This window comes from Macaca thibetana, chromosome 1, assembly GCF_024542745.1.
Source record: "Macaca thibetana thibetana isolate TM-01 chromosome 1, ASM2454274v1, whole genome shotgun sequence".
NCBI lineage: Eukaryota > Metazoa > Chordata > Mammalia > Primates > Cercopithecidae > Macaca > Macaca thibetana.
Window position 1 is genome coordinate 142,350,968 of NC_065578.1, and position 12,437 is coordinate 142,363,404.

A 12,437-nucleotide genomic window follows, 5' to 3' on the forward strand; every position below is an offset into this window, starting at 1 on the left:
CAAATTCAAGTCTGATTTTGTATAGGAGAATGATAGCTGTGAAAATATTTTATAATTACATGCTTTTTTTCTTCTTGACTCTAAGAACTCAAAATGCAAAAATCATCATCCTTGCCAGAAAGCATCTTTGCTTCTAAGCTCTGTGACCATGGACACGATAATAATACCATGGAATTAAAGAGCAAGTGAAAGGAAGTGTGAACTCTTCAGCTCTATTTCTGTCTGGTCCTTTGGCTTGGATTTTTATGTCTGGTTTGAACTAGATGCATCTGTTTAGAGCCTTGTCAACAGGTTATGCAAGAGGAACTACCTGAGAAACACTTTTTTAAAAAGCAAAGCCCATCCTCAAGGTGCTTTATTCTAATCCTAGTTTGTGTCTCCAGACAAGGCTGAAGGGTAGAAAGCATGAAGCATTTCGAGGCGGAGATTTGGCCTGAGGCTTCCAGCAATAAAGCCTTTGTTCTGCCTTCCTCCGCGCGGGGTGGCTGGTGCACTCAGTAGGCTCAGGCACGGAGCCCCGTAGATCAGAAGTGATCCCCTTTTCCCTCGGCTATGATGTTCCTTGGAGTGGTTTGGCTCAAAACCAGCCTTGTCTCTAGAAAAAAAATAATAAACACACACCCTATGTATTTTTTATTTTCCCACATTTCCCCATGAATGGTCAATGCAGTAGAGATTTTTTTCACTCAAGAACCATCTGGGTTTTTGGCAAAACCATGGAACCTCTCAAATGTGTGTGTGTGTGTGTGTGTGTGTGTGTGTGTGTGTGTGTAATTACAGAATAAGCTTCTGGGATGATGTATCAAATGTTCAAAAACATTCTGGAGGTGATGGCATCATTGAGTTTACGGGGTTTCACCATGTTGGCTAGGCTGGTCTTGAACTCCTGACCTCAAGTGATCTGCCCATCTAAGCCTCCCAAAGTACTCAGTTCCTCTGTACTCCTGAAGTCAGGGGCTGGAAAGACATCATGGGTGCAAACCCCATAACCACAGCTGCCTACCTCTAACACTGCAATAACTGTTTCCTGAGGCCGCAACTGTTTTCTGCTAAGGAAGACTACCATTCCTTAGAAGATTACTGGAGGGTGGAGGAAGCGGTCCGAGTTCAAGTCCTGCCTCTGGCTGCTTCTTGGTCACAAATGCTGTCGGGACTTCTCTGACAAGACACAGGTGCTGGGCAGAGGGGCAGCAGAGATGACTCCAAGGTGGCTGAAGACACAGTGGTCCCTCTCTTCTGCTTTGCTGTAAGCCTAACAGCAGGTTGAGACCAGTGGGCCCTGATGGCTACCAGGACCACTCTTCTCCTCTCCACCTTCCCCACCTCCAAGACCTACTCTGTCACTTCCGTGAGGACTCGGTGAGCAGGCATACCACATGTACGCAGTGCAGGGTTGGAACCTGGCAGGGTCCCTCGCTGGCCCAGCCTCCCACTTGGGAGTCCCACTGGCAGATGCACTGTGCAGCAGGCCCCCAGTGGCCAGCATTTCCCAGCTGAGGCAGAGGAACAGGTGCACTGGAGTTTTCTCAGCAGCCTGTGGGCAATGCAGCTCCTGTCCCCAGGCTAGGCTCTCTAAATCTGAGCTGGAGGTTCTGGAATTTTTTTTTTTTTTTTTTTTGAGACACAGTCTCACTCTGTTGCCCAGGCTGGAGTGCTGTGGTGTGACCTTGGCTCACTGTAACCTCTGCCTCCTGGGTTCAAGCAATTCTCCTGCCTCAGCCTCCCAAGTAGCTGAGATTACAGGAGTGTGTCACCACACCCAGCTAATTTTTTATATTTTAGTAGAGATGGAGTTTTGTCATGTTGCCCTGGCTGGTCTTGAACTCCTGAACTCAGGCAATCTGCCCGCCTTGGTGCTAGGATCATAGGCATGAGCCACTGTGCCCAGTCCATTTTTTAACAAACTCATGAGCTGAGTGAGGCTCCTATAAGTCAAAGCCTGTTCTGCTGGCTTAGAGAGAACTGTCCCCTTTAACACATATGCAGAGTTCCCAGGTGAACGGGGGTCTCTCTCTCCACTGGGTCCTTGGGGAGCACCTGTGGGCTCCTACTGGTTCCCAGGGAGGTGTCTCCCGACAGGTCATCACCTGCTGTGCCAAACTCTCAGTGTGACTGGACTCCAGGAATCTCCCTCAGGCAAGGCTAGGAAGTGAGGAGCTGGGAACCCTTCACGCCAGAAACATTACATAAATTGAGGCTTTTATTTACATCATAGGACAAGAAAAGGATACAAAAGAAGTCTCTTGGTCAAGCACATCAAGCGAAAGCTCTAAAACTCAATACTCAGTAAGGTGTGGGCACTGATACTTAAAAAAAAAAAGAGAGACAGAAAAGGTAAAAAGGGAATCTGTGACATGATCCAAATGCTTACACTCCAGGAACTGAGTAAGAGAAACCCAGGGCAGTGCTGTCACAGAGAATGACAGCTCAGGCTGAGCGATGTCTGAGATTCATCTTCTGTACCCATGAACCTGACTCCCAGGACAACCCCTAGGAGGTTTTGACTTTTGACATTACTGAGTTAATTCTTAACCAGATTCTTAAGAATTTCAGGGCCAAACAGGCTTGACGATACAGTTTTTCCAATTTGGGGGATGGGAGTGGGGAAGCTCTTCCTGGGACAGACTCCCAGGCAAGGAAAGGCCCCAGCAGCTGTCCCCTGCCCTGGGCTCTGCCTCCATCTCCCCACGAGGAACTTGTGGGCTGCCTGGGGCTCGTCAGCAGCCCTCACAGGCTCTCACTCTTTTTCCCACTCACTATGCTTGGCTTTTTCTTCCACTTATGTCTCTCTCTCCCTTTCTCCGACACCCGGTGTTGTGGGGCAAGCTAGAATGATCTCACGTGTGTGAAAATGTGCCGTATCCACTTTCATCATCTGGGCTAAAACCAGATCACTTGTTTCGCTTTTCCTCACAAATATTAACAAGGCAGGAATTGGCTCCCAGTGAATCTTCAACATGAAGTTGAAGCTTCAGGAAGTGAAGTGCAGTCTAGCTTCACAGCTTCAACCTTCTCCTCTATCCCTTCCTTTTTTCTGTCTGTCTTTCTGTCTGGGCTTGGCCGTGCTTGATCAGAGAAGCATCAGTGTTGAGGCCTCCCTTTTATGCCTTGGGACAACACGTAGGTGCTGTCACTGATCCTGCAGACTGTTCAGCAACAGCCCCTTTGGATTTCTGGATATTCTGGAAACAAAGTCAGAACAGTGGCCTATGGGGGGTTGGCAGAGGGGTATGGTAAGAGGACCTCCTTTCTTTCATCTCCCTGTTCAGCGTCCCATGGCAGTCCACAGGTCATCCTTGGTGGGTGTCAGGCCCAAGACCCATGCCCACCCTACCCTTTGAATCCAGGTGAGATGAGGTCAAACTGGGCAGCACAGAAGAAGAAAAGATGCTATAAAGGCAGCTAATGAGTTCATGGCCTCAGGGGTTTTAAGCACCAGCCCTGGCCACCCAGCCTCCCTTGTCCCTACCTAGAGGCACAGGCCCAGCCTATCTGAACTCCCTGACACTGATGCTCCAGAACTAGTTCCTGGATGGCCAACTTCTCTCTTACAACATCCTCTTGCCTCGTTTCCATTTCCTTCACGTCTGTCTCCTACTTACTGGTTTCTTCTCTAAATCTGTATTTTCATTCCTGGGTGTTATGTCTCCCCCCATCTCTCTCAGCCCCTATGTCCCACCCAGGACAAAGCACTCTTAGTTGGACTGGCGGAGAGGAGCTGAGCCAATGGCGAGAGTGCATTGATGGTGCTAGTAGGCCCTGACCACAGCCAGCCACACCTTTGCAGGGACTCTAGTCGCTGCAAACATGTGGCTGGGCTGAAGTGGGCAATGCCAGGCACAAGAGCCCTTCAGAGTGGTCCTTCAGCCAACCTGTCCCAGCCACCCAGCCTGCGTCCAATCTTGCCCTTTTTCCTCCTTCTTCGCCAGCTTCACAGTCATGCAGGGATGGGGTAAAATGACAAGCTTTTATCTACTTTAAACAGTCATGCCACACTGCCAACACAGTTTTCAAAGCATCAAGAGATCTTTTCTTTCTTCCTTCTTCTCAAGCCTGTAATTAAACTGGTGACAGAGTGGTAGAGGAAGGAGATTGGGGAGCACGACTTGAGGAATAAACAGCTCCTTAGCTGCCTCAGTTCTGAGGGCAACTAAAGAATGTGAGCGCCTGTCAGCCTACGACCTTTCAGGAGAATACAGCAAATCATCTGACTCCAGTAACATCCTCTTCCTCCCCTCAAGATCACTGTTCTGCTGCACACCCACACTGCTTGGATCTGTTGCGTGTCGGCTTCCGCCCCAGTGCCTGCCACCTTCACGTGAAGGCTCTGGCTTTAGCACACTAGCTCCACTCCCAAACCTAACCTCGGACGAATTCGATGCAGGATTGACCATTGGATCCACATGTGACCGAGAGATGTGAGAAGCTCAGCAGATGGGCAGGGATGACTCATTCATCATACTAATGTGATTCAACAAAGAAAGGCATGTTTTCTCTTCCAAGTATGCTGTATGTTCAAGTCTGAGATGCTCCAGGATTCACAAAGTTCCCACAGCAGGGGCTCCCATTCACTCTGGTGGCACCTGCCGCAGCAGCTCCCATTAGCGCACAAAGGATACCACGCTGGTGGCTACCGCAAACGGGGCGGAGTAGGCTGCAGCGAAGCCTTGCAGGCCGATGACCACGTAGCGGCATCCTTTGATGATGACCTTCCCAACATTCTAGTTTTAGGAATAAAAGAGAAAAGCAAAGGATTAGGGTAGGCAATTTTTAATTCTGCCATCTTTCATGAAAAAAAAAAAATGAGTCACGGTAACATACATAAAGATCATTTTTCCTGATTCTCCCGTGACAAATCAGCAAGTTACCACATTCCCACATCTCTGGTGGAAGGTGCCCACCCCCAGCCTAAGAATATGTGGGGGCTCACAGTAGACATCATCCCCTTGGAACGTGCTTTCAAGCACAGCTTATTTCCAGATAATTCAAAGACCTTCTTGGAAACAGCAGTAAGGCTGCTAATTCTAAAATTAAGCAGTTTTGTTTTGTTTTTTTAAACCAAAGATCATTCCTTTTCTCTGTTCCAGCTAAAAATTACTGGGCCGTCAGAAGGCTGGGTTAAATTTTCCTTCCTTCACCTTATCTGAAAGCCCATCTTCTCCTCCCTCTACCTCAATGGCATGTTTCTGTCTGACCCACACATCTGTCCCTTTGTAGTCTTCTGCCATTTTCTAACTGCTATATCCATATAAGTCCAGCATTTCCAATACCATTATAAGCTCCTTGACGGTCAGGCTTGGGCGATGCTTTCTTGGTAACCACTCCTCCTATTCCTTTTCTATAAGGCTGAATAGGGGACATTCAGAGAATGTCAGGTGCTAGACAGGGGACATCTAAAGGGCTCAAATGGGATTGCAACAGAAAAATTAACACCACCACCACCATTTATTGCATGGCTGCCCACAGTCTTCCCCTCCCTACCTCAACTTCTGTCATCACTCTTGGTGACATCAATGTCCATGCAGACAACCTGTGCCTTAGGCCACATACCTTGTCTCTCAGTCCTTTGACTGTTCCATATTACCATAACCACTCAGACTGGTTTAACTTAAAATTCCTGATCACAATCACAAATCTCACCTTGACTTCCAACACCACCTGAAAAACCTCCGTATCTGTCCAGTAGAATGAATTTCTCTCTCCCCCGGGTACTGCCTCATACTTTTCCCTTCTTAAGCCTCCCCACTTGCAACACACACGAACACACCCAAGTCTCCATACCTTCATGACATGATCCCACTTCATCTTTCACAGAAAAACAAAACCAAACCCAGACATCATCAGGGAACGTGCTCACCTTCCACCACTCTCTATAGCCCTGCTTGTGTCTGCTCCTGGCTTCTCCCACGTTGCCTGTGTTACAGTGGAGAAAGTGGTCTTCTTCCCCCAGGCCATTCCCTTGATACTTGCTGTTGGTGCCTTCTCCCACCTTGATCTTGGCTTTCCCTTCTCCAGCTCCATCATTCGCTTCCTCTCCATTGGATCCCATTAGCTTACACACATGCTCGGGTATCACCTTGACTCCATATTCCTGCCCCAGTCTCTGGCCTCCATCACGCCAAGCCAGCCAAAAGAGCCAACCACATATACTGCCTCCATGTCTGTACTTTTTATTCCCTCTGACTCCTACCCCAACCCATGCAGGGACTGTCTGGTCATGGCCATCTACAACCCCCATGCTGCCTGACCCAGTGGACACTTTTCTGTCTTCCTGACCTCTCAGCAGCTTTTGATGTACTTTATGAAATAATCATCTGGCCTCTTTGACTCCATATTCTTAGTTCTCCTCTACCTAAATTGGGAGCTCCTCCTCAGCTTTCTTTGCTAAATTATCCCTTCTAATGGACTTTAAAATGTTGGTGTTCTTCAGTACTCAGTCCTGGGTCTCTCCTCTCTCTCTTTCCCTACAATCTCTCCTTAGATGGTCTCATCCATTTCTAATGACTACAAGTATCTCCTAGATTTAAAGAACTCTTCAGTTCAGACTCAAACATTCAATTCATTACTTGAGATCTCCACTTTTTGAAGACCCCACAATTCCTCTGGCATGCACTCTCCCTTGTAGCCCTAAGTACATAAACTTAACATGGATTGGCTACTGGTATGTCCCTGGTGGCCTTTGTCTATCAGATGTCAATCATTCAAAGCACAGAGAGATTACATCTGTCCACATTTATATATCTGGCTAGAGGCAGAGCTGAAGTTCAATCCCAAAGAAATCTCACTTCAGGGCCTATGACCTTAACCCCCATACTCTATTTCCCTTTTTAAATAAAGGCAATATGTAAGCTTCTAGTTAACTACTCATGGCCTGGGCTTGAATTCCAACTCTATCACTTACTTAATTCCCATGGCCTCAGTTTCCTCACCTATACAATGGGAATATTTAGTAACTACCTCATCGGGTTGTTAAGAGGAGTAAATCAGATCACGCAAGGAAAGCACTGAGAACAGGGCCCGGCACAAACTGCAGGCCATGTAAGTGCTCCCCAATGTCAGCTATTATTACTGCTAAATAACATCTGCTTCTTTTTATTACATAGCAATTTAGGTTTGTGGTGGTAATACATAAACCAGATTTTTGTTGTCTGTTTGGGAAAGTTTGTTAAGACTATAATTTCCTATGACTTCTGGTTTACTTGATTTTTTTTTTTTTTTTTTTTTTTTTGAGACCGAATTTTACTCTTGTTGTCCAGGCTGCAATGCAATGGCGCAATCTCAACTCACTGCAACCTCTGCCTCCTGGGTTCAAGCGATTCTCCTGCTGCAGCTTTCCAAGTAGCTGGGATTAGAGGCATGCACCACCGCACCCGGCTAATGTTTTGTATTTTTAGTAGAGATGGGGTTTCACCATGATAGTCTGGTTTCCAACTCCTGACCTCAGGTGATCCACCTGCCTCGGCCTCCCCAAGTGCTGGGATTATAGGCAGGAGCCACAGCGCCTGGCCAAGCTTTCAATAGTTTACATTACAGGGTCCCTCACAGTAACAGAAGGAGGGCAGGGACTCTGTTGTGCTCATTACTGTATCCTGAGCATGTAGGAAGAGGCTGGGTGTTTCCTTCGGTACCTCTCCCGCTAAATGAGGAGCTTTGTGAGAACCAAGTAATGTCTGTGTCTTCTCCAGACACTGCTTTCCTGGACATTACTCTGTTGATGTGTCAAAGAGACACTGGGTTGGGGCATGTGCATGTGTGGGTATGTGATGTTGCTAAGAGATACACTTCTCTAAATGTGTGGTAAGAATCATTGGGGGAATTCTACTTACATGTTTGAAATAACAAAAGAAAAACATATTTTCTGGGAACAAGCTTAACAATCAAGAGTGACCCATTATAAACAAGATCAGAACCACAATTGCCTACATTAAACGTGACATTTTTGGTATTTGTACATCCATTTTGCTCAGCCGGTTACACTTTAAAAGCTGCTTGTCACTTTGTCTTTGTAATTTAGGAAAAAGAAATCTACTAAAATAGTTAATTAAATGGAACATTGTCAAAAACACAGATTTGAGAAATGAAATGCAAAGAAACATAAAATATCTCTCAACCACTATTTCAGGGTCATTTGAGTGTGCATTTGGAATTCTTTGATCTGAGTAGAGCTTTCTACCCAACTACTCTCTCAGAGGGGAGCAGGGGTCTAGGGGAACAAAGAGGGGTTGCCTGCTTTATTTCTTCATGTTTGAGCCTGGTGACCCTCTCAGTTGGCTCCAAGAAAGTAGAAGCTGAAGTCACTCTTTTGAAGGGCAGAAAGGAGAGATCCAACCCTAACCTGACGATGTCCTCTCACCTGGCCTCCTGGGTCCACTGAACTAGTGTGCAACACTCTAGAGCTTTCATGCTCACAGCTGGGCTTGTGATGGCCCCTCTACCTCAGATGACACCACTTCTCTAGCCACTGAAATCTTGGTTTTTTCATTTGTTTTAGTTAAGGCAAATTCGCATAACACAAAATTCACCATTTTAAAGTGCGTACAGCCCAGTGGCATTTAGTACATTTACAATGTTGTGCAACCACCACTTCTATCTAGTTCCAAACATTTTCATCATCCTCAGGAAAAAAAACATACTCCATTAAGCAGATGTGCTCCATTCCTCTTTCCCCCATTCCCTGGCAACCACCAATCTGTGTTCCATCTCCATGTGTTGACCTATCCTGGGCACTCCATACAAATGGAATCATATGCACTATCCGTGATCTTGTGGGTCTTGCTTACTTCACTTCGCATAATATTTTTAGAGGTTCATCATGTTGTAGCATGGATTACTACATTTCCTTCCTTTTATGGCTGAATAGTATTCCATTGTATGTATATAACACCCTTGTTTATGCATGCATCCATTTAGGGACATTTGGGTTGTTTCTACCTTTCAACTATTGTAAATAATGCTTCTATTAAAATGTGTACATAAACATTGATTTGAGTACCTGTTTTCAATTATTTTGGTTATGTCCCTAAGAGTGGAACTGCTAGATCACAGAATAAGTCTACACTGAACTTTTTAAGGAACTCCCAAATTGTTTTCCATAGCGGTTGTCCGATTTTACATTCCCACCAGCAATGTACAATGGTTCCGATTTCTCTACATTCTCACCAACATTTGTTATTTGGTTTGTCTGGACATTTTTTGGAGTAGCTGTTCTAGTGGGGATGAAGTGTACCTACTTCATACCACTTCGCTGTTATCTGGTGAAATCTTAACTCATCCTTCTGTGCCCAGTTTTCATGTCACCACGATTTCAAAACTTCCCTGCCTTTACAAGCTCACCGCTGAGGAGCGAACTGCCTGAGCTCTGTGCCCTGAAGCCCCCAGCGGTGGTGCCCAGCTATGTCAGTGTCTTCCTGGGAGGCTGTGCCCTTCTCTAGGGCAGGGCTGCCCTGTATTCATTTTCGCAGCGCTACTGCTCAGCACAATGCCTGACGCATAATGAGTGCCCCCAAAATATCTTCAAGTCCTAGTCCTTGAGCTGAGGTTTCTGCAGTATCAGTTCACCAGTGGAGAGGGACATGATGGCTTCTTTGTGCTCAACTGGGACCCAAAGCACAGATGATTCGTCCTAGCAGGGCTCTAAGCCAGAAAGACCCAACTTTATAGTTTTACCCCTGCCTGTGTTCTGCTCCAGAAGCTGCTGACATAACTTTAAAGAGGATAAACCTAAGCTCCCAGGTATGGAGACTGAATGGCTTCAGGTATAAGAGGGCACTGGGTGACACAGATAACTGGACAATAAATCAGATGAGGCCCATGGCCTTTGGCCAGGACACAGTAACTTCTGTGACTTTATTCTGGGTGGCCTTGTCCAGGCCAGGAGAGCTTCCGGCAGCAGCTTCCAGTGCTTCCAGGCAGAGACACCTAGGAACTGCATCTGGGCTTTGATTTCTGAGAAGGAAACTGTCCTTTTCTCCCACATTCACCCTTCCTAACCCCATTTCCCCGAGACAAATGGCAGAATGTTTTGAAGGCCCCAGAGTACACTGATGGTTGGCTAGACGAGAAAAACAAATTCAACAAGCGCTTATTTATGTATTTGTTGCGCTCTCAGGCCCTGGAAATAACCTTGGGAATATCTGGGAGAATAACCCAAACATTTCTCAACTAATGGGATATCCTGGAGAGGATGTTACTGGAAAACACATACACTGGGTTGCAATTTCTTTCTTTCCACCTGGGCCAACCTTCTCCAAGTCACCTGCCGCGCTCACGCTTCAGTATTCCCATCTGTAATCAGGGACACTGATTCCTGATCTTACATAAGAACCACCTTGGTGGGAGCCCCTTGAGAAAGGTTCTTAAGCAGCCAGGAGCGCAACAGCAGGCACAGAGGGGACCACCCAGCCCAACCTCCGATTTAAGTTTCTATCACGACTCGCAACTCGCGGCTCGCCTCCCGCGAGGGAATGGGAGCGGGGGTGGAGGGGGTCGCAGGTGTAGCCCGGAGAAACTGGGTGAGTCGACGGTGAGGACCCGGCTCCCGCTCCCCCGCGAGGCACCACACCCGCGCCCTCCGGACAGTGGCGGTGCAGGGCCCCTACCTTGCCGTACTTCTTCAGCTTCCGCCGGTACCGCTTCTTGGGCTGCTCGCTCGGCGCCGGCTCCTCCAGGGGCTCGTAGCGCTCGGGCAGGTGTGCGAAGTGCACCCTCCGCGCGCCCCGGGCCCCGGGGCCCCGTTCGACAGCCGCGCTCGCCCCGCTCTCGGCCGCCGCCTCCGCCTCGTCGGCGTACTCCAGGTGCTCCAGGATGGCGTCCGCCTCCTCGTCCCCCTCGGTCCTCCCTCGCCCTCGGGGCCCGCGGCGCAGGAGGCTGCTCTCCGCCTTGCTTCGGAGCCTAGCTCCCACCGTCATCATGCCGCGGCCCCTCTGGCGAAGGTCCGAGCGCAGAGACACCAACCTTTGCTCCCCGCCCGCTCCTCCGCCCCAGCCCGGACGGGGCGGGGGATTGGGGGCCGCAGCGCCCCCTGGCCGTGGGGCCCGGGATGGCGGCGACTCCGCTCCGAACTGGCCTGCCAGGCGGCGGGTGCGCTCCGCCAGCCCCGCCCTGCATCCCACCTGCCGGCCAAAGGGTGCAGACTACAGCGTGCACTGCACAATGAACATGCAAAACACCTTCAACTGCACTTGCTGCGAAATTAATGACCGCAAATAATAGGACTCCATCTGCTCATGTTCAAATTAGCAACGATGGTAAATGATACTAGAGATCACGTTAAGTGCTAGGGAGGGTATGGCGAGATAGTCACGGTAACGGGATTCGTGGGAGTGCAAACTGGTGGCAAGGTTTTGGAAAGACGATCAGAAAATGTTTATCGTGAGTCAGGAAACGTCCGTATCCTTCTAGGAAATATTCGGAAACGCAAGACAGTATGTCCACGGTGTTCAACGGTCTGACTCAGTGAAAAAGTGGAGCAAACCAACAGGGAGAGGCAAAGGAAATTCTGGTGCAGACATGCCAGCATATGGCGCAGTCATTAAAATCGTGATTTTTCAGGAATATCTCTCTGTGAGATAAGCATTCTCAGTGTACTGTGAATCTCAACAAGCTGAGAGTGCCCTATTTTCTTAAGTGGGTAAATGCCTTTGAATTCTGGCTAATGTAGAATTAAGGGCCGGAAGCAGGGGCTTACGCCTGTAATCCCTGCACTTTGAGAGGCCAGGGGGATAGCTTCAGCCCAGGAGTTCGGGAACAGCCTGGGCAACATAGTGAGACCTCCGTCTCCACAAAAAAACAAAAAAACAAAAAGAAACAAACAAAGAAAAGACATACAAAAAATTAGCCAGGAGTGGTGGCGCGCACCTGTGATCCCAGCTATTCAGGAGGATCACTTGAGCTTGGGAGTTTGAGACTAGCCTGGGCAACACAGGGAGACCTCGTCTCTATAAATAGAAAAACAAATACAAAAATTTACCTGTAGTCCCAGTGAGGTAGGAGGATCACTTGATCCTGGAAAGTGGAGGTTGCAGTGAACTATGATTGTGCCACTGCGCTCCAAAGGGGGTTGACAGAGTGAGATCCCATCTCAAAAAAATATTTAAGTATAAAATAACAGATTGTTAGTTATGCTAATGTTGTAACATTCAAGTTTGTGATTAAATTTAAGAATAATGTGGATATGTTGGTATAAGCACATACAATGTTTATGACAATTTAGTTCACTAGGATGCAAAAGAAGTTAGTTTTGTGATTCCAACTTACAATGTGAGCCAGCATGGTGACTTTCACCTGTAATCCCAGCAACTCCAGAGGCTGTGGTGGGAGGATCCCTTGAGGCTAGGAGTTCTGAGCATTACCACATTTCTAAAAAAGTAAAAATGTGTGGCTGGGTGTGGTGGCTCACACTTGTAATCCCAGCACTTTGGGAGACCAAGGCGGGTGGA

The 12,437-nt window shown here is 47.8% G+C and overlaps 1 protein-coding gene across 1 annotated transcript; it reads right to left on the bottom strand.

Moving 5' to 3' along the window:
* Nucleotides 1-2,182: 2,182 nt before the first annotated feature.
* C1H1orf115 (chromosome 1 C1orf115 homolog) lies at nt 2,183-11,464 on the bottom strand. Its single transcript, XM_050761477.1, has 2 exons — nt 10,599-11,464; nt 2,183-4,721 (listed from the first exon to the last, which is right to left on the bottom strand). Exons 1-2 carry the CDS (start codon nt 10,908-10,910, stop codon nt 4,602-4,604), a joined length of 432 nt encoding a protein of 143 aa, XP_050617434.1. The 5' UTR covers nt 10,911-11,464; the 3' UTR covers nt 2,183-4,601.
* Nucleotides 11,465-12,437: the final 973 nt, after the last annotated feature.

Bases quoted from the DNA above. Each gene is read 5' to 3' on its own strand.
- C1H1orf115 (XM_050761477.1), bottom strand. From the start codon at position 10,910: ATGATGACGGTGGGAGCTAGGCTCCGAAGCAAGGCGGAGAGCAGCCTC. The intron at 4,722-10,598 runs GTAGGGGCCCTG...TCCTAAAACTAG, and splicing joins AGCTGAAGAAGTACGGCAAG to AATGTTGGGAAGGTCATCAT.